Source organism: Ctenopharyngodon idella, chromosome 19 (assembly GCF_019924925.1).
Source record: "Ctenopharyngodon idella isolate HZGC_01 chromosome 19, HZGC01, whole genome shotgun sequence".
In the NCBI taxonomy this organism is placed as follows: domain Eukaryota; kingdom Metazoa; phylum Chordata; class Actinopteri; order Cypriniformes; family Xenocyprididae; genus Ctenopharyngodon; species Ctenopharyngodon idella.
In genome coordinates, this window is record NC_067238.1 from 18,071,325 (window position 1) to 18,093,874 (window position 22,550).

Here is a 22,550-nt window from a genome sequence, read left to right on the forward strand (position 1 = left end):
GCAGAATGTTATATTGGAGGGTTTTATTAAATTGACGGTTGCGGGTCTCTGTGGAGAAGATCTGGGAGCAGAGTGACCTTTGAACTTTGACGGTCTTTGTCACAGTCCCCACAAGAACCGGTGGTTAGCGTGAACCATCAGAGCCGTGGTGCAGTAGGTGACGTGTGACACACAGGAGAGCTGATGACTCACGGGTTCAGGTCCGACCTGAGTCATTTCCCAATCCCATTCCCTTTGGACCCCTGGAGATTCAGGAAGGTACTGCAGGTTCAGAAATGTGTGTGTGTATATATAGTATATTTCTGATTTACTTGTTCTGTAACTGAATGTAACGGTGAATAAAAACTTTTTTCTTTATTAATGCATGCATGCATACATTAAAGTATGTATATAAATGGGTGTTTTATGCATGTTTATTTTAGTTTATACAGTATGCATTGTGAATCACTCTTTAAATAGTCTTTTTTACATGCAAAACGAAAAACCATTTCTTTACAAATTCATGCATGCCTTTTTTAATGCATGTAGCCTATATAAAAATTTGTGGTTTATGCTTGTTTATTTTAGGCTATAATTTATATGCATGTATAGAAGAAAAGTGTAATTGTTTTATAACTTTATTTAAAGGCGTATTACTCATTAAATAGTCTTTTTTTTTATATGCTAAACAAAAAACGGTATCTTTACAAAATTCATGCATGCATGCATACATTAATGCATGTATTTAAATAGGTGGTTTGTGCTTATTTTAGGCTAATATTTATATGCATGTGTAGGAGAAAGTGTTTTTGTTCTATAACTTCATTACAAGGTAAATCACTACTTAAATAGTCTCTTTTTTTACATGCAAAAAAAAAAAAAACAAGCATGCATACATTAATGCATGTATAGAAGAAAGTACATTTGTCCTTTAACTTTATCAAAAAAAAAAATATCTTTAACCTTTTAATAAAGTAAATTATGGTATGAAGTTTAATGTGAGTCATTTGTAATGAGAAAAACGTGGTGCTTTCAAACACTGATCTGTTTGTTTGCACCCAACACAAAAATCACTGCCTCGACCAATGGCGTGAGATTGGGGCGGGACTTTCTGTTTACTGACCAATGAATGACAGATGGGGTGCGTGTTCAGGAAACCTGTTGATTCTGAAAGTACACATTTCACCTTTAAAATGTATGATTGAAAGAAATAACATCCTGTTTCATTTTTGGTTGATTCTAACAAGCAGAAAACCATCATTAAGAAATGTAAATCTCTTAAAAGTGCTCCAGGATGATGTTGTAAAGGTATAAGCTTGCTAATTGAGAGACAAAGAAACTAATGAAGCATAATGTAATAATGTGGACAACCCCTGCTGTTCATAAAGGCTAAAACACCCATTTTATCTACTCATACTAAATTCTTTTTCCAAAAATGTTATTTGCAGATCCCTCACAGATGAACTGCTGCTGGTTTAGTTAGTAGAGACAAGGACGCCCTCATCTGGCCAAATCTCCAAAAAGCATACATGAGTTTATGACTGTTGATATTAATTGTTGAAGACAATTTTCTGAGCTTCATATATAGATTAAGACCGTAAGATGCAATAACAGTGCATTTTTTTCTCTTTTCAGGGTAAATAACACCTAATCATAAAGCTTCCCACATCAGCCTGAAGATCCAGGAACATCAACAGGTACATCACACAGGTGTGACTTTTCTTCCACAATAAAGTGCTGAAGAAACAACAGAAATCACACCCGAGATCTCTTTAATGGCTCAGTTGTTTCTCCCACAACAATGAGATGTAATGGAGAGCAAATACAAACTTTTTCTCCTGAGAAAAAAGCCCCTGTTAGTCTCATATGTGTCTCCTCTGGAGTTTCACAAGAGATTTGAACAGATCTCAATATGAACTCATTAAGTTCTTCCAACACCAAATTAATTTAATGTATTTTATAGCTCTATACTGCAAGCGCTGCAAAAATACGATTTTCTTCTTAAGTATTTTTGTCTCTTTACAAATATCTAAACATTCTTCAATCGAGATAGATTTATTTTAGAAGGAAAATGACTGAAGATATTAAGTCATTTTCTGAGAAATGTATCACACACGAAAAAAAATGTGCCAGTGGTGTCAGAAAAATAAACTTAGTTCAAAGGGGAAACAAGATCATTTTTTTCTCCACTGACAGATTTTTTTTTTTTTTTTTTTTTTTAAAAGATGATACATTTTTCAGAAAAGACTTTATATCTTAAGTAATTTTGCTTCTCAAGTAAATGTATCTTGATTTAAGAATGTTTATATGTTTGTGCTGGAAAACGACAACATCCAGCTATATGTGTTTTAGTTTTATTTCTTTTTAGGAGTAACATCATTTAACTCATTCATTACGTCTCCTGAAGTACATAAGAGCAATCTCTGTCATGAAGAACGTCGCTCAGTGCAGATCAAAGCTTATCCTCGTCTTCCTCATCTTCCTTCCTCAATTGGCCTCATTCCATTCAGTGAAACTTAATGAGTTTGGCTGTTGACTTTTCACTTCCTGTCGTCAAATCCGCCCCACTCAGATCTTCAAACGCTGTGTGTTTGCTGTGGAAACAGGCCTGACCCTCACCTGTGTCCTCAAACACTGAAAGCTGCTCTTATAGATCAGACTGCCGTTTATCTGAACAGCATCTGGTGTAGATCTGAGACTGATGTTGCATGATTATTCTTCTGAAGGTTTACCTTAAGACTTGGGCAGGTGAATCTGACCCCAGATCAGAATAAAAGTTTAAAGAAACTTTTCACTATGGCTACTTTTGGAATGGATTACTCGCGTGCTGCTTACAGCATGTTATACTGTATACTGCTGTTCAAATATATGTAAAGCTGTGTGCATTATGCAAAATAAGCACTTCAGACAGTATAGTATGCTATATTATTTATCATTACAGTATGTTGCATGTTTAATTAAGTACACTGAAAAAAATAGAAACCAAGCATTATCTGAAAGAGCTATTTCTACCTGATTTAACCAATAAAAAATGAGTTTTGTTGGTATAAATGAATGTATTTGGGTTGATTCATTGATGTTAAATAATATTTTTGACTTTAATAAAACCAATTAACTAAGATTTTTAGGTTGCACTTTTTTTTGCATAGCATCCGATTCTCATTTAACTGGGATTTTTGTTTGAATGCAATAAACATTCTGTACATTACAGTGATTTTACCATGTTTAAGGGGTGTTTTTCATAAAAAAAATAAAAAGTTAATGAACGCCCTTACTTATCACTTATAAAACCAGTGCAAAAGCTATACGATAAATGACACAAATGTTCAATAGTTACATTGATAATCATAATAATTTCTGTTTGTTTACTGTTGTCAAGCAACATACCATCTTGTTGCATTAACATATAATGTGAGGTCACAGCTGTATGTTTATCAGCATTTTATGACTTCAAATGCTGCTCATCTTGTCAGATTTTAGAGTCAATTTCTGTGTAGACACAAACATTAAAGACTATAAAAATGTTTTGGATATTACCAATGTTGTTGCCCCCCAAAAAAGTACATACAGTTTGTTTAACACACTCTGGTGGGGCATATTGTCACAGTCTGAATTTAATGAATGCCAAACTGTAACATTTAATACAACTAAAAATAAAAACATTGGATTGTTTCTCAAACATGCATGCATGTAGAGTTCCTCCATTCGGTGTAATTAGGCCTGTTCTCAAAGGAGATGTATTGGTGTGCAGCATTTGAATATGCAGTATGCTGTTCTCAGTCATTTTGTGTATTAAATATCACATATTTGGCATTATTCCTTGAGGGAAAGTTCTGAAAAGTCCTGAAATGTGATCTCCAGACAGGGCAGCCCCTGTCCGAAGCCCTCAGTGCAGGTGAACGGAAGAGGCTTCCCTCCTTTATGAGACGTGTTTGAAAGCAGGAGGAGAAGTGGCCAATCAGAGGACAAGAAGAGCCTGTACCTGAGCAGGTATCACCCGTGTGAGGATCTCTAAAGCTGCTGTGTGTGTGTTTGTGTGCAGTCTCTCGGAACTATCTCAGCTGAAAAACCTTCTTAATACTTTGAAAAAAAAATAGGATAAAACACAGATTATGGAGACTAGAGGTGTTCTAGTTCTGTGTTTCGCCTGCCTCGGCGTGTTTGCCGGCGCGCGTGCCGATAAAAAGGACATTTACGCGAGAGTTGTGGATTTGATGTCTCCAGGTGAAGAGTTCCTCACAGAAGATGCGCTTGTCTTGGTGTTTGAACGGCTGGAGAACCGTGTGCAGTGCTCCGGTGTGTCGTGTGGAAAGGTAGAATATATTTGCTCACTTTTGGAGAGGTCGAGGTCCAGCGCGCGCCCGCGGCGCCTGAAGGCTCGTGTGCTACAGCTGAGAGAACGAATCTGAAAGGAATTAGTCATATATAGGCTAAAATACAATCTGATTGAAGGATATACAGCTAAATATAAGCTAAAAATAGAATTTACGAACGTTTTGGGTAGAATAAATCATGTTTAAGAGAAATAAAGAATCAGTGCCGTTTAAATGAGTAGTTCACAGAGAAAATTCATGAACTCTGTCGTTATTGAGCAGCTTACATGTTTAAGGGAACGTGTTTTGTAACTGGTTACGATGTCTTTTAAGCTTTGCACCATTTTAATCTCCTTTTATGTATGTTTGGGTATACTTTTCGAGTATAAAAGAAAACGGTCATTCAACACCCGTTGACTTCTATTGGGGCATGTTGTCACAATGCAGACCTGTGACACTTATCTGTATTTAAATTGTATTAAAGAGTTTATATTTCAAATCTTTGCTGCAAAATTAAAGCTGTAAACAAATGTGAAATGCAAAGCAATTCATGAAACAACAACATATATATATATGTTGTTTCATGAATTGCTTTGCATTTCACATTTGTTTACAGCTTTAATTATATATATATAAATATATATAAGGGTCAATGACGTGACGGGTCATTTTTTTGTCCAAAGGGCTTAATAATAATAAAAAAACAAAGATATGGCATCCAAAGTATGTAAGGTAGTAAAACTAGATCTCTTTTATTGAATCCAAAAGGTTTTAATTATATTTCGCTACATATAAAGGTATTTTAAAGATTTTGAAGTGTCAAAAAGTCATTCGGTTTAACTGTCCAAAGGCCAATACAGCCATTTCATTTGTGATTAAATTTAATTTAATTAGATTTAATTGTCCTTTTGCTAGCTAGCTAGCTAGATATCAGCCTGTTAGCTTTGTTTGAAAATATCGTCATTCGGTAAAACCAAGTGTCATTCGGTAAAACCGAAATTTTGGTTAAACAGAATGACTTTTTGGTGACAAATTTTGTCCATCTTGTAAAAAAATAACAAAAGCAGTGCTAACTGATTATAAAAACTACATAATCTCATTGTTAACACTTAATAAAACTTCAAAATTAATTATTTCTCCATTGTGTTTTTTTATTTTTACAATTTTAAAAATCTTATTCGTCAATGACCCATAAATCAGTATGACAACTTACATTTACTTGACATTTATGGGGGAAAAAAAACAGGTTTCACTCCCTTTGTCTGAGAGTTTTAACCTTTCAGATGAAATCAGTTAATTATATGCACAGCCTGTATTAATGTTTTACATTTTGGTTTTAATGTATTCACAAAACTACAGTTTTACAGGTGTTTGAAACCAACATAACCATGTTAATCACCAAAAGCACTAGGCTACTAGAGAAAAGGGCGTTTTTGTAATCGGACTTTTGACTTTTTGACCTTATAAGTTAGTGAGATAGGCCTACAGACCCGTCTGCACTATAGCATAGACCTGCGTTACGAAATATATCACCAACTGTGGAGATTATGAGCAGTGAACCCATGGTCTTATTAGATAATCTGACTGAAAACATGCTAAAATCATCACTGAGATCAGATATTTTATTTCATCAATAATTGTATAGGCCTACATGTTTTTTTAGTTGTGAAACACATCAAACAGCACATGTATTTGACATTTGTTCAGACCAATATAATAATTAAACCCTGGTAAATTATTGTGGGTCTCCGCAATAGTAAGATCATTAAAAATCTGGTGATTAACATGTACCACAGTTTTACTGTAGTAGATGTGATGTTTTGGCAGAAACTGTGGTGAAGTTTTGTACATTGAACTTTATTACTTTTAAGATTGATTCTTTTTATGTCAATTGGAGATTAATGTTTGTCTAAAAAGTGTTTTGAAACATTTTTCAGTGGGTTGAATATTAACTTTTGTAACTTTTATAAGTATAAAGTTTTGAGGTTTGTTAGCAAGAGATTTCCACAAAAAGGCTGAACAGAATATTATTTTCAAATAGATTAAATTATGACTTAATCTCAGGTTCTCAAAATTCTCAAATGAATCACTATATGTATATATAATATATATATATATATATATGTAAATATATATACATGCAAATATCTCTTTGTTGTTTAAGGCAAGATATCACAGGTGAATACTGAATTACTATTAAAAATTTTTTAAAAAAAATAAAAGATCTCACCATACTTTCCCCAGTGATTAATCACAGTACATTAAGACAATTGTTTTGTATTACAAGATTTCTGAAATGTTATGTTTAAATATGCAAATGAGGCATTATCTAATTAAATATGCAATCATTTGCATATATTTCCAGAACAGAAATCTAAACATTAGATAAAGCCATGTTCAAAATTATTTTTGATATTGTTGACATTAGAGTTAAAGTTTTTTACTGAGGGGATTTTGGATTTCACTTGTTCTCACTCCATTAATCAGAAAATACACCCTGTTTTTAAGGAAGAAAATGTTATAAATGAAATACTGTGTGAATAAACAACTCTGTAAAACCCTTTAGAATATAAATATATGAATAAAACTGTAATGTAAAGCTGCTGAAAGTGGAGATTTCTGACTCAGACTCACTGCCTTTAAAGATATGGATTGAGATTGAAATCTACAGACATACAAATATATGAAGTGCAATAAGATAAACACTTAAATGTGTATTTTGGATTGTTTATTACCCCTAGTCTGAAAGAAGACATGTTATGGAAGAAAAATAGCCTAAAATCTGTAAATTGACCAGTGCATGAGAAAAAACAGTGGTTTTGCCTGTATTGTCTTGCCTTAAATACAAAACAGTTGCATTTAATATAACATTTATATAGTTGCTCATCTAATAGACTCTACATAGGAATTTCCCAATACACTGTAAAAAAAAAAAACTTTCACCTTTTCCAATTCAAACTTAAAAAGTTTAGTTGCTACCTTTAATTTTTAAGTTAAATCAAAGTGGCTGTACAAGTCAATTCAACTCATTTTTTAAAATCTTGTCAACCTAAATATTAGACCCACAAAATTATTTTTAAGGGTTAAACCAGATAGAAGTATAGGTATTTTTATCTAAAGAAACAAATAATTAAGGGATTAAAAGAGATTTAAGCGAATAAAGAAGAAATAAGAACGGTAAAAGTAAAAACACGTCTCTTGTCTCATCACATTCAGTTATGAATGACATTTTGATAGCATATTTTCAATTCAAAATGGAGAAATTCAATAAGAAAAGTGAGTAGTTTACTGTGGTTCGTTAAACATCATCCGTCATAAAACAGTTGTCAGATATTAAATGTTTAGCTACTTATATCTTACCACATATGCACTCTTTCACTGTAAAAACTGAAAGTGTCGCATTGAAATTCACACTCGTCTTCAGTGAATATTAAGCCCCGCCTTCTTTGATCTGATTGGCCGTCAGTTTGACATTGACGAGTGCTGTAGGACCGCTGCGGCAGACCAGCCTAAAATTTTAACTTTTTAAAATGTCTGTAATCCTAACAACAAACAGAGTGGAGCGTAATGGAGAACAGCATTAAGAAATATCAAATATTGGGGGGGACAGTTTAGCCATTTCCGATTATTGGGGGGGACTTGTCCCCCTCAGTGCCTATGGTGGTTACGGCCCTGCCATGAAGTTGAAATTGGTTAAATTATTTTGATGAGTTAGTAAGTAATCTCTCTGTGTCTCAGTGTCTTTCAGTGGATCATCTGCAGCAGCTGTTGAGGAACTTCAGCAGCTCTCAGGGGCTGCAGATGGAGGATTTCTTCACCATGGCTCCTGGATGCTGTTTGTTCCTGAGCGCGCCGACGGAGACCTGCAGGGCCGTAGACGAGGGACGCTGGGGTGACGAGACCGAGCACTTCATCGAGAACATCTTTGGACACAGCGACGATCATAACACCAGCACCACCGCTCATCCTCCTCACGGAGACATCACTGAATATGAGGGATTGGAGAAGCTGTTTCACGATATGGAGAAGTACTATCAGCCCGACACACATGAGGTGGATAGCATATTTCATTTTCATGTTGTTTAGTGCATCTGGAAAAGTAAAATGATTGCAAAGGCTAATTACAACTTGACTTGTGCTATTGAGAATGGAAAAGACACAATGCGAGCTGACACATGAGAGACGTTTCATGCTGACGGCCACATCTGTCTTGTGTCTTTTAGCCCTGTCTCTCTCTGAAAGACATCCTGGAAGAGAGCAGCACTCATCACGGAGACCACGTGCACGTGGAGCTGGATGCTGTGATGGGAAACATCCTCTATCACGCCCTGCGAGGAGACTGCATGAAAGCACATGACCTTCCGGAGCAGGAGTACTTCCTGGACTACATCTTCAGCCGCTTCGGCTCGGAGAATCTCACGCTTCATGGTATGATTGTGTGATAATCCTGCAGGATACTTCTTTTGACCGATGTTTTTCTGTACAACTACGCTCAGACTCAGTGTTATCATTAACAAAAACTAAAACTATTAAACAAACATTTGTTATTGAAATAAAGCTGAAATAAAATAAAAAATAAATATAACATGAAAAAAAATGATGAACTAATCAATGTTATTTTAGTGTTGTCCATATACTATTATAGTTTTTATTAATATTTTGAGTTAGTTTTTATTTTCATATTTTCAGTTTGTGTTCATCACTTTTATGTCTATATAATTTTTATAATTTTTTTATTTCATTTTTAGTTCTTTTAGTACTTAAACTAAACAAAAATTAGAAATGTGAATCTGAATTTGGCAACTAAGTGAAATAAAATGTAAAAGAAACCTAAACTTCTTTTCTTTTCTTTCAGTTAATGTTTATTTTATTTCAAGTAGCGGGTGTGTTTTTAATGACTTTAGTTTTAGTTATTGATAATAATAGCTGAAATAAAATGAATATGAGCTGAAGTACTAAAATTACTGAAACTAAAACTGAAATAAAAATAAATAGAGATAATACAAATGGCAAAAACACAGAACAAAATGACTAAAATTTAAATTAAAATGAAAACTGAAAATCTAAAATTAAAAACTAACTCAAAATATTAATACATTCTATAATGATATATATCATTACTGTCAAGTCATCTTTATTTCTATAGCACTTTGTACAATACAGATTGTTTTAAAGCAGCTTTACAGTGAAAAACAGAGAAAATAATGATTTAATGATTCAAAACTTTAATTCAAAAACAGTAATTATTCAGTTTAAATCAGTTTAGTGTTGATTCATTTCGGTTCAATAACTGTGTAAAGATCATCAATTATGAATTAAGTTCATTTCATCTATAAATCATCTCAAAAACAATAGTCAAAAACAGTTCAGTTCTCATCCACTAGTGTCAGTTCAGTCAATTCAAAAATATTGCCGAATATGAAGTGTCCCCAACTAAGCAAGCCAAGATTACTAAGATTACAGACTAACTATTTATAACTGTTTGTAAATCAGGGTTCATTGGTGTGTCTGGTTGTGCTAACTCTCATATGTCATACTTCCCAACCATAAATTAGTGGCTGAAATATATTTATTTTGGAAGTGTTTTGTATAGTTTTTGTCACATGTGGTTTTGCAGAGCTGTGATGTAAACCAGTATCTGTTAGCGGTTTAGAAAGGATGAGCTGTTCGATATGTCCTTTGTCAACACAAGAAAAAACAATGATGTGGTCTTTAATGTTCAGTATCATATTTGTTTTAATCCAGAATTTTTTAATAATATTGTACTTCCCAGATTTTGAAGAGCTTCTGAAGACATTAAACCTGGGTGGAGAGGAACATGACCATGACCATGACCATGATCACGTGAGCCACCATGACAGCAGAAAGACCCACAGGAGCAGTCGTGCAGAGACTCAGCGGACCAACAGCAGCTGGGACACGGTAACAGAGAGATTACCCCAAATATTTGCTTCAAGTCCCGCTGAGTTTTTAAGTTAATACATATTTATTAATTTGGTAACACTTCACAATAAGGTTACATTAACAAATATTTAACTAATGAACCTTATTGTAAAGTGTTACTGTCTCAGTTGTTACCATTAGTTGATGAATTAACTCAACACGAACAATGAGCAATACATTTTAAGGCATTTATTAACCTGTTAGTAAATAAAATTTTTCATGTTCATGTTAATTCACAGTGCATTAACTAATATTAACACATATAACTTTTCATTTTATTAATGCTTTAGTAAATGTTGAAATTAACATGAACTAAGATTAATATATTATTTAGAATTGTTCATTGTTCGTTCATGTTAACTAGTAGTTTGTTATTGAAAAGTGTTACCAATAATTTAATATATAATAATTACTAATTTAACCACACACTTTCATGTTCACGGTTCTCTGATGTCAGTTAATGGTCACATCAAATGCCAGTAAACGAATAAAATAAATAAAGTATATATTTACAGTCAAACCAAAATTTATTCTGACACCTTGAACATTTCAGTCATTATTACAGTTTATTCACTATAGTTTAAAAAAAACGGTAATAAAATATGACAAGATCTCAGAGTTAAACTGTCAGAAAAAATTAATCTTAATTATGTCAGATAACACTTCAGCAAAACATGGTCAGGTCAAAGTGTCTGAATAATTTTTGGTTCCAATGTTTATCAGTTTTACTGGTAATCCACTGTATAAAAAATGTTTGGGTATAATATGTCACAGTTTACTTTATTTTGCTATCCTCACTTACATTAATGAACTATAGTGTCCTGAACCCACTAGTAAAAATATATCAAAAATGTCTGAATAATTTTTGGTTTGACTGTATATGTGTGTGTGTATATATATTTATTTATAATAATTCATACTTTAGCAAAAAAAAAAAAAAAAAAATATATATATATATATATATATATATATATATATATATATATATATATTATACATTAAATTAATTAACACTTAATCCGGTTTGGGAAACCCTGCAGTAATTAATCATGCAATTTGAACAAACAAGGTAATACATTTGGACACATTAGCTCAAAACTCACACCATTTTTTAATGAACTTTGATTTTATGGATAAATATGTTATTTCCCAGAATGCATTATCTGTGTTAAATTTCTTTGAATTGCAATTCAATAAAATTCCACTTTCTATCATTCAAATTCCAATTCAGATTCTGTGGTTTGCAAAAACTTACAGCAGTATAGAAATGTGACTTTTCCCTGTACATACCATAGTTGTATGGAGCATCATGGGAAATCTTTGCACGCCACAGAAATCGAATCATTTAGCGTGGCTCTTGACGAAGAGAGCAATCATGTGCTGCGTGAGAGATTATTCTGAGGCCTGTAACATGAAGTGTCAGCGGCGGCCGTTAATGTTTATTCCTCCTGATGGATGTTGTGACACACGCCGCGTGTTTCATCTGTCCGCAGTCGTGATCAGACTGAAATTAAGCAGGACATGTGATCTGAGCTCGTTTTTAATCATGATGAATTTTTCCCATTTCTTTAAGCTCAAACGCTGTCTAAATAAGACCTGTCATCTGACATCCGTGGAATTAATATTTCAGCAAATAGTAAATATGAGCGTTTCACGCATGATTATCAGAGCAACAGCACCGCTGCGGTGTGAAATTAAATATTAATGCCAACAAATGTTTTATGCATTTTTACATTTGCATGTGTCTGTGTGGATTATGCAGGCCTGTTTCAGCGCTGAAGACCTGTGGAGGATCTACCAGCTGAACGATTCATGGCTGACCAGAGATCAGTTCACACAGCTCAGTCCTGCTCTGATCCAGCAGATCCTCAGCGGAGGCTGTTCTGAGATCAGTACGACACCCGTGACCCCTGATTCTCTCAGCACTGCCGAGAGTGAGTGACTTTAATACACTTAACAAACCTGCTAAAAATGATTTTGTTGTCTGCATGTTTTACAGTTCATAACTGTATGTTTCATTACCTGATATATTATATGTTAACATACCAACCTTCTTGAACTACTACAGTCTACTTTGTTGTTTAAAATATCCTCACAATGTTCACGAGCACAAAGCTCTCCTTTATCCTGGTCTGCTCTCGTTGATCCATATACAGTCACTGAATGCGTTCTTTGTGTCCAGGATACGGATACGCCACCCTGGCCAACCTCATCATCTGTCTGATGGCCATGTTTGGGATCGTGGTGCTGCTGTTCTCGGCCTGTACGCAAGTGTTTGAGCTCTGCATCCAGTTCTGCATCAGTCTGGCTGTGGGATCGCTGACGGGAGACGCTCTGCTGCATCTGCTGCCCGCGGTGAGCAAACTGAACAGAGCGAACAAAGACAATACTGACCATTTCTGGCTTTTCTGCATCTCATAATCAAAATATGGTGATTTTATGATACAAACCAGCTGGGAAAATGGATAAAAATACTGAGTTAAAAGTGTGAACACAGTATAAAAAGGAGCAGATGGGGCTCTGAATGGAGAAATCACATTGCTCAACCTTTGTGCTTTATTCTCCTGAGTGTGTATTCACACTTTTATGATAACATCGTCATATTTTATTACTGAAATGCAATTTTTTTTTTAAGGAAATTAATACTTTTATTTATCAAGGATGCATTAAATTGATCAAAAGTGACAGTAAAAACATTTACAATGTTACAAAAGATTCTATTTCCAATTAATGCTGTTCTTTTGAACTTTCTATTCATCAAAGAATCCTGAAAAATAAAATGTATGACAGTTTCCACAAAAATATAAAGCAGCCCAACTGCTTATATAAATGAAATAAATTGAAATTCAGCTTTGATTACAGGAATAAATTACATTTTACAATATATTCACAAACAGTTATTTTAAACAATGATAATATTTCACTATTTTTACTGTATTTTAAATCATATAATTTCAGTTAGTTGCCAAGGCAACATTTATAAGTTTTTTTTTAAGCTTTATTTCAATTAATAAAAACTATTTTTAATGTTTTTAGTTAACAGTTATAACCAGGGCTGGATTTACCTCATATTGTGACATAGGCAAAAGAAATTTTTGGGCCCCCCAATAACCCTATGTGGGTGCTCAGTTTGTTTGTCATTTGGCCAAAATCCCATGTTATAAAAGATGAAGTGCTACGCACAATCTATTAAAGACAGTATTGGCTATGATTTGACTACAAATGTAAATAAGACACTCTTCTCTGCTCCTCAAATACATAAAACATTAGCCTTTATATGTGTATATATATATATATATAGTGTTTTTTGAGTGTAGAAAACACTGTAATTATTCAAACAAACAGTTCTTTATTTGTCATTGCTTTGCAAACAAGCAGAGACGTTTCAAACTGTGATAGAGGTGGGCGGAGTTATGAGGTTTGACTGACAGTTTGAGGATCCAATGGAGTTAGTCACAAGCTCATTTTAATACATTTCATTGGTTAAATATTTGCAAAACCCAGACAGACGTAAAGGGTGACCAATAATAATGATTTATGAAAAAACAAAAATATAACAAAATATGAAGATACAAGGTTTCTGCCCAATAGTTTAGATAGTATATGTCTTGCAGTGTTTTACCATTAGAGTGAAGTAATATGGTGATTTTATAATACAAAGCAGATGGAAAAATGTATAAAAATTGAGTTAAAAGTGTGAACACAGTATAAAAAGGAACAGATAGGCCTCTGAATGGGGAAATCACATTGCTCAACCTTTGTGCTTTATTCTCCCGAATGTTTTTTTATGCTTTTATGATAACATCATCATATTTTATTACTGATTTGACATTTGATCAAAAGTTTCGGGTCAGCAAGATTTTTTTTTTTTTTAATGAAGGAAATGAATGCTTTCATTCATCAAGGATACATTAAATTAATGCATGACTAAGATACTCTTCTCTGCTCCTCAAATATATAAAACATTGGCCTATATATATATATATATATTGTGTTTCTTGAGTAAAGAAAACACTGTACTTATTAAAAAAAAAAAAACCAGTTCTTTTTTTTATCATTGCCTTGCAAACAAGCAGAGACGTTCCAAACTGTGATAGAGGTGGGCGGAGTTATGAGGTTTGACTGACAGTTTGAGGAATTACGAGGTTGGGCAGAAACCTTGTATCTTCATATTTTGTTATATTTTTGTTTTTTCATAAATTACGAGGTTTAGTCACAAGCTCGTTTTAATGCATTTCATTGGTTAAATATTTGCAAAACCCACAGATAGATGTAAAGCGTTACCAATAGTAAAATGAAAATATGACGAAATAAGGAGATACAAGGTTTCTCCCCAATAGTATTTGTCTTGCCGTGTTTTGCCATTAGAGTGAAATAATACTAATAATTTAAAAAACATATTATTTCTCCTCGTTGTAATTGGGTCCCCCCTGGGCGTGCGAGCATAGGCACGTGTCTAGAATGCCTGTGCGTAAATCCGGCTCTGATAACAACCCGTGAATCATTTAGTATTGTGACTTAGATTAAAATATCAGTTTATAAGACAATATCATGATTGTATCTTATTATTATTACAGTCCATCCCAAATCATGCAGGTTAATCTGTAACTCTGAATACATTTGAAAGGGCAAAGGAGTGTTTATTTCGTATTTCATATCACCGGTATGACGAAGTTTGCATGCAATGATAAACACTTGCATAGCTGTAAATAAATCAAAGATATCTGTTTTACAAGAAAATGCTACTTCAGCCTTTTTACTTCAAAATTTCTGAGTGAAAATTGTTTTTGCACCAAATTTTTTAGTCTCGACGTTCATCTATCTCGCATGACATTCTGTGATTACTCTCTGACTGGGCATCTGCCTGAAGCTCGTAGAAATGTTCGTTTTGTGGCTTAACGTGGCAGAATGGGTCTTGGCGGCAGGCCTGGCACCCGTTATTTCCCCCGAGCGCTGACATCGCCCACGTTCCCTCATCCGTTTAGATCCGTGTCAACATAACTGCAGCCCTGTCATACCATGTCATTGCCCTGAGTGGAAAATAACCGGATTGGTGAGAAGAAACAGACCTCGCTTATTGAGTGCAGACAGGAATCTGTACAGCCCTGTTGGGAAATCAAAGCAGAATCAAAGTTTCCGATTGGCGTTAATGTCATTGTCCGGGTGTGTTTCATGGCTTTGCGTCTCTGTGCAGTTCTTAGGCCTCCACGTTCATGAAGACGGACACGATCACGACCACACAGAGGACAACTTCGACTACGTGTACAAACTCCTGGTGCTTCTTGCGGGCGTCTATTTCTTCTACCTGATGGAGAGCATCTTCTCCATTATCAATCACGGACAACATCACCACCACAGTCACGATGAAGTGAGTGTTTCGTGTCACTTGAGCGGTCCCGTCCTACATGATCTGATTATGAATCCATTCCCAAACCACTAAAATGATGCTGTGTTCACAGGAGGAGTCTGATGTTCATCACTGCGATCATGGAAGAGTCCTGCAGATGTTCCAGCGAGAGAGACAGAACAAACACTCCAACTCACAGGCTGATCTGGTCAAAAAAATCACATAAAAACCAGCTTTTAAATGCTAAGAAAAGCGAAAAAGAGTCTTTGAATTAAAGAGTCTAATGAATTAACTAATACTAATAGAGTCTAAATTCAGAAGAAGTGATATTTTAGTATCATTTATACACTATTATAGTTTTATTAATATTTTGAGTTTTATATTTTGAATATTTTCCATTTTCATTTTCAATTTTAGTTAAAGTTTTAATACTTTTGTAATTTTATATATATATATATATATATATATGTTATATAACCAGTCAAAAGTTTGGAATAAATTACAATTTTTTTTTTTTTTTTTTTTTTTTGAAAGTAGTGTCTGCTAAAAAAATCAGCTTTGACCATTGGAATAAATTACATTTTCACAACATATTCACATAGAAAACAGCTATTTTAAATTGCAATAATATTTCACAATATTACTGTTTTTTTTTTTTTGTTTGTTTTGATCAAATAAATGCAGCTTAGAAGAGACTTCTTTTAAAAATATTAAAACATTTCTTATCTTAATTATTTCAAACTTTTGATCTCTAGTGTATATGGTTTTTTATTAATTTTTATTTCAATTTTAGCATTTCAAGTTAAACTAAATGAAAATAAGAAATATTGCCTTGGAAACTAGATGAAAACAAAGTTTCATTTTTTTATATTGTATTTCAATTAATATTTCAAATAATGAGAATTTTTTTATGGTTTTTGTTAATAATAATAACCCTGTTCAGACATTTGGAGCTAGTAACAAAACGTAAAGCTTATACACTCTTAGTTTTTGTCACATATTAGATTGCTTAAATATTCTCTGTAGTTATCTATTCTAGTAAGTTTGTTGGTTCTAAGATATTTTATTATTATTATTATTGTAGGTGGATGCTGAAAGAAAAGAGAAGTCCTTCCTGGAACCTGTTGGCCCTAAAAGAGGTGAAAATTCAGATCGAATGGAGTAAAATGAGCTGTTTAGTGCAATTAACCGTTTGGTTAATAATGTCCCATCAGGCCACTGCTAAAAGGTTTCATGCATTTTTACAGTCGTTTTCTCTTCTCCTTCAGAGCAGCGTATGCTTCCCTATATGATCACCATTGGCGACGGCATCCATAACTTTGCAGACGGTTTGGCGCTCGGCGCAGCGTTTTCGATCTCGTGGCGATCAGGTCTGGCCACGTCTCTGGCTGTGCTCTGCCATGAGCTGCCGCATGAGCTAGGTGAGTGATAATATAGATAATATTCCATCAAACAATGCAGTAAAAAACAGTGAAATGTTATTACAATTTAAAATATCTATTTTCTATGTGAATATATAGTCAAATGTAATTTATTCCTGTGATCAAAGCTGAATTTTCAGCATCATTACTCCAGTCTTCAGTGTCACATGATCTTTCAAAAATCATTCCAATATGCTGATTTGCTGCTCAAGAAACATTTATGATTATTATCAATGTTAAAAACAGTGATACATTTTATTTTTCAGGATTCTTTGATGAATAGAAAGTTCAAAAGAGCAGCATTAATTTGAAATAGAATCATTTGTAACATTATAAATGTCTTCACTGTCACTTTTAATCAATTTAATGCATCCTTGATGAATAAAAGCATTAATTTCTGAAAATGTTGTCCATAGCAGTGTTTCTCGACTGGCGGGTGGCAGACTGTGCTGTCAAAGAAACAACAACAAAATAATGTTTTTCTAATACGAGACCTTTATTTTGAAAAGACGTGTGTGAAAGGAATTGTCAAATTCTTAAAAAAATAAATAAATTGGGTCACGGCTTAATGACCATGGGAAAATGTGTGTCCCATGGCCAAAGCAGTTGAGAAGCACTGGTCCATAGTGTCAGCTGTGAGTAATTGTGGTCAGCGTATGACAAGGACGAATGTCTGTTGACTGGTTTTAGTGTTTGTTCTGAGATAAACTGACTTAAACACTGTTAAACACTGCTGAAGGACTGAGAAAACAGCTGAGCAGAGCTTTCAACACCCTTCACACTTCCTGATGTGAGTCATGGGACGTCCCAGATAAACACAGATTAGATACTGTTGACACCTGAGTTCATGACCGCAACTTCCCGAATGTAATTTCCTTATGCTTTCTGCCACACATGACACAAAAAGAACGAAGGCATTGAAAAATCCTGTGGTGTGATTCTCCTGTCTGACCGAGAAGTAAACTTACACACCCTTCTATGCTAGTCAAATATTCATCTTCAAACATTTTAATTCAACAGATGATTTTTTTATTTTATTTAGTTTAAAATGCTTTTTGTTCTATTTTTTTTTTTAAAACATTGTTTTCTTGAGTGTTGCTGGTTGTCTTAATTTCAGATCTGATTTTATGATTTGTTTTACTATTTCAATCTAACCAGATTTTATTGCTCAACAATTGCTCTTTTATTGCTCAGGAGACTTAATTCTGACTTTACAACTCGCACATGAAAGTTTATATCTCTTCAGAATTGTCAGAAAAACAGCTGTGATTACCTTTATTTTTATTTCCTCATGAAAACAAGCTTCCAAACATTTCACTCCAAAATCAAACGAAAGGAATAAGAAATTATATTTTGCATTTATAAAAAAATAAATCATATTTTATGTTTTGTTTTGTTTTTTTGTATTGTGACATTATTTTCATGACAATTAATGAAAATAATGTTGCAAATGTCATACAATGACAGAGATAGGCTTCATTTTTGTTTTCAGCATATTATTATTTATTTCTTTGTATTGGTTTTAGGGTGAAATTTCTTCACAGTTTTTGAAAACTGTGGGAAACTTCAGCAAAAGTTTAAAAAACTAAAATTTTCATGTTGAATTCAATATATTGCCATTTCTTTGTAATTATTTGTGAAATTTATGAGCAATCACTGAATCCTATACCAGATTTTTTTCAGTGCATTAAAGAGATATCAATTTTAATTTTTATTTCCTACATTTTAGTACTTTAGATTAGTAATATACAGTATCTCACAGAAGTGAGTACACCCCTCACATTTTTGTAAATATTTTATTATATCTTTTCATGTGACAACACTGAAGAAATTACACTTTGCTACAATGTAAAGTAGTGAGTGTACAGCTTGTATAACAGTGTAAATTTGCTGTCCCCTCAAAATAACTCAACACACAGCCATTAATGTCTAAACCGCTGGCCACAAAAGTGAGTACACCCCTAAGTGAAAATGTCCAAATTGGGCCCAATAAGCCATTTTCTCTCCCCGGTGTCATGTGACTCGTTAGTGTTACAAGGTCTCAGGTGTGAATGGGGAGCAGGTGTGTTAAATTTGGTGTTATCGCTCTTACTCTCATACTGGTCACTGGAAGTTCAACATGGCACCTCATGGCAAAGAACTCTCTGAGGATCTGAAAAAAAGAATTATTGCTCTACATAAAGATGGCATAGGCTATAAGAAGATTGCCAAGACCCTGAAACTGAGCTGCAGCACGGTGGCCAAGACCATACAGCGGTTTAACAGGACAGGTTCCACTCAGAACAGGCCTCGCCATGGTCGACCAAAGAAGAGTGCACGTGCTCAGCATCATATCCAGAGGTTGTGTTTGGGAAATAGACGTATGAGTGCTGCCAGCATTGCTGCAGAGGTTGAAGGGGTGGGGGGTCAGCCTGTCAGTGCTCAGACCGTACGCCACACACTGCATCACATTGGTCTGCATGGCTGTCGTCCCAGAAGGAAGCCTCTTCTAAAGATGGTGCACAAGAAAGCCCGCAAACAGTTTGCTGAAGACAAGCAGACTAAGGACGTGGATTACTGGAACCATGTCCTGTGGTCTGATGAGACCAAGATAAACATATTTGTTCAGATGGTGTCAAGCGTGTGTGGCGGCAACCAGGTGAGGAGTACAAAGACAAGTGTGTCTTGCCTACAGTCAAGCATGGTGGTGGGAGTGTCATGGTCTGGGGCTGCATGAGTGCTGCCGGCACTGGGGAGCTGCAGTTCATTGAGGGAACCATGAAGGAGCAAAGCATGATCCCTTCCCTTCAGAAACTGGGCCGTAGGGCAGTATTCCAACATGATAACGACCCCAAACACACCTCCAAAAAGCTGAGGGTAAAGGTGATGGACTGGCCAAGCATGTCTCCAGACCTAAACCCTATTGAGCATCTGTGGGGCATCCTCAAACGGAAGGTGGAGGAGCGCAAGGTCTCTTAACATCCATCAGCTCCGTGATGTCGTCATGGAGGAGTGGAAGAGGACTCCAGTGGAAACCTGTGAAGCTCTGGTGAACTCCATGCCCAAGAGGGTTAAGGCAGTGCTGGAAAATAATGGTGGCCACACAAAATATTGACACTTTGGGCCCAATTTGGACATTTTCACTTAGGGGTGTACTCACTTTTGTGGCCAGCGGTTTAGACATTAATGGCTGTGTGTTGAGTTATTTTGAGGGGACAGCAAATTTACACTGTTATACAAGCTGTACACTCACTACTTTACATTGTAGCAAAGTGTCATTTCTTCAGTGTTGTCACATGAAGAGATATAATAAAATATTTACAAAAATGTGAGGGGTGTACTCACTTTTTTCACTTTTTTTTTTCACTGTGAGATACTGTATACCTTTTAAGGTACTAGTATAAACTTTTTACTGGTAAATAAGGTACAGATGTGGCCCTTTAAGGCTTCTGCCCCAGTGACAAACTGTTTTAGGTACTAGTTTTGCACAGAGAGTGCTTCATCTGAACACATTTCCTCTGTTCTCAGGTGATTTTGCGATCCTGCTGCACTGTGGCATGTCGGTGAAACGGGCTCTGCTGCTGAACGTGGGCAGCTCTCTCACCTCCTTCATCGGGCTGTACATCGCGCTGTCCGTCTCCACTGAAACGGTGGCGAAGGAGTGGATTTCGGCGGTCACCGCTGGCCTCTTCCTGTATGTTGGTCTGGCAGACATGGTAGGTTGTGATCTACTTCAGTATCAGATGTTTTCTCTTCACATGCTGCGTCTAACTGTGAACAGATTTCACAATGTTCATCAGACAAAAACAACTGCAGTGTTTGCTGTTGAGTCAGTGAAAGCACCTAAGTGAAATCTCTCTAATGCATTATTTCAATGTAATCAGATACTCATGAAACACTTCTTTCTTGTGTAGCTTCCCTCGCTGGTTCACGTGGACAGTAAAAGACCTTGGCTGATATTTCTCCTGCAGAATCTGGGACTTTTGAGCGGCTGGGGCATTTTATTGCTTTTGTCCCTTTATGAAGACCAAATAGGACTCTAAATAGGGAGTATTAGGTTTTATTTGTGCCTTATTCCTATATATCTGTCCTTGGAAACTACTGTAACATATGAAATATGTGCAATTTAGTGCTGCTCGTATGTGTTTTTATATGGAATATTGGTAACACTTTACTATAAGGTCTCATTAGTAACATTAATTAATGCATTAACTAAGATTAACTAAAAAAGAGAAATGCTGATAGAAATACAACTGCTCACTATTTGTTCATATTAGCTCAGGTCCATTAAATATTATTAACTTTTGATTTTAATAATGTATTAGTACAATAATTAATGCTTTATAAGTATTCTTCATTGTTCGTTTTAATGTTAACAAATCTTATTGTAAAGTGTTACCAAAATATTTAAAGTATTTTTCCATACATTTGTATGGAAAAGCCTGCGAAATCAACTTTGTGCACCTTAAAGCAAAGAAAACGTTTGCATATTTTCTAGATTCATTTTTTGTCATTCATCAATCATAAATTCACGGATGAGATATTCAGCCTTTAATCATGTAGCTACTGTCTTTGAATTTAAACGCTGTATTTTTATTAGTAAATACATATAGGATATTTCTGTACTTTATTTTTGCATTGTAATATTTTTAAGCCAAAAACAGTTTTGAAGCATAACAGTATATAATATGTTGCACTTATTATTATACACTTATGATTAAATTCTGCTAGAATGAAGTTTATGAATTAAACTCATTGGTATAAATGGAACGGGTTTGATTTAAATGAAATATGACACAACATGTCAAGACTCATCATGTAGATTTAAAAGACTTTAGTAAATGATTATGGACTAGTTTTATGATATTTTCATGGAGCTTTTGTAAACATTTTGCAGCTTTGCCATGTTCATTCCCAATCACCATGAACATTTCCTTTTCCTTGAAGTGCCTTTAAGAATTTGTTATGTTTTATAGTAATAAAATCTGTAAATAAATCACAAATAACAAATATTAAATATCATATTTGTCTGCCCAGAGGTCATTCACTCCTACAGTAGATACCATAATCTCACTCACGGCGTGAAGACATGATTTCATATACTGTACGTTATGCAAGCCGTGAGGAGTCTGCTCAGCATTGTGTGTGTGTGTGTGTGTGTGTGTGTGTGTCATGATATGTGTTAGTGGTGATGTTGTCCTCAGGTCAAACTCTAAACAGCAGGTTCACAGGGTTTTTCTGGCATTACTGAGCAGAACCACACCTCAAAACCTCAACACAAGCTCAGCTGAACCGCAGGACAATTATGAGTTCAAATAACCTTTACTCACCAGGTGTATTTTAAATACAGTGTGTCATCTGCAAACCTACGGAGACTGCAGTTAAAATATACAGTATATTTAAAACACAAAATATAGATATTGGATGGATGATGGATAGATAGATAGATAGATAGAATGACAGACAGACAGACAAATAGACAGACAGATAGACAGATTTAACCTACATTTGCATCACAGACATTATTCTTGGCCTCTTGTGTAAAAATGAACAAAGTTCATCCTCATC

General features: G+C 34.7%; 1 protein-coding gene across 1 annotated transcript; it reads left to right on the forward strand.

Moving 5' to 3' along the window:
- The first annotated feature begins 3,975 nt into the window (after positions 1–3,975).
- Positions 3,976–22,004, forward strand: slc39a4 (solute carrier family 39 member 4). The gene is made up of 12 exons (XM_051873648.1): positions 3,976–4,292; positions 8,031–8,345; positions 8,516–8,720; positions 10,066–10,214; positions 11,998–12,169; positions 12,418–12,590; positions 15,430–15,603; positions 15,695–15,790; positions 16,667–16,721; positions 16,851–17,003; positions 20,511–20,698; positions 20,897–22,004. Exons 1-12 carry the CDS (start codon positions 4,092–4,094, stop codon positions 21,023–21,025), a joined length of 2,010 nt encoding a protein of 669 aa, XP_051729608.1. The 5' UTR covers positions 3,976–4,091; the 3' UTR covers positions 21,026–22,004.
- Positions 22,005–22,550: the final 546 nt, after the last annotated feature.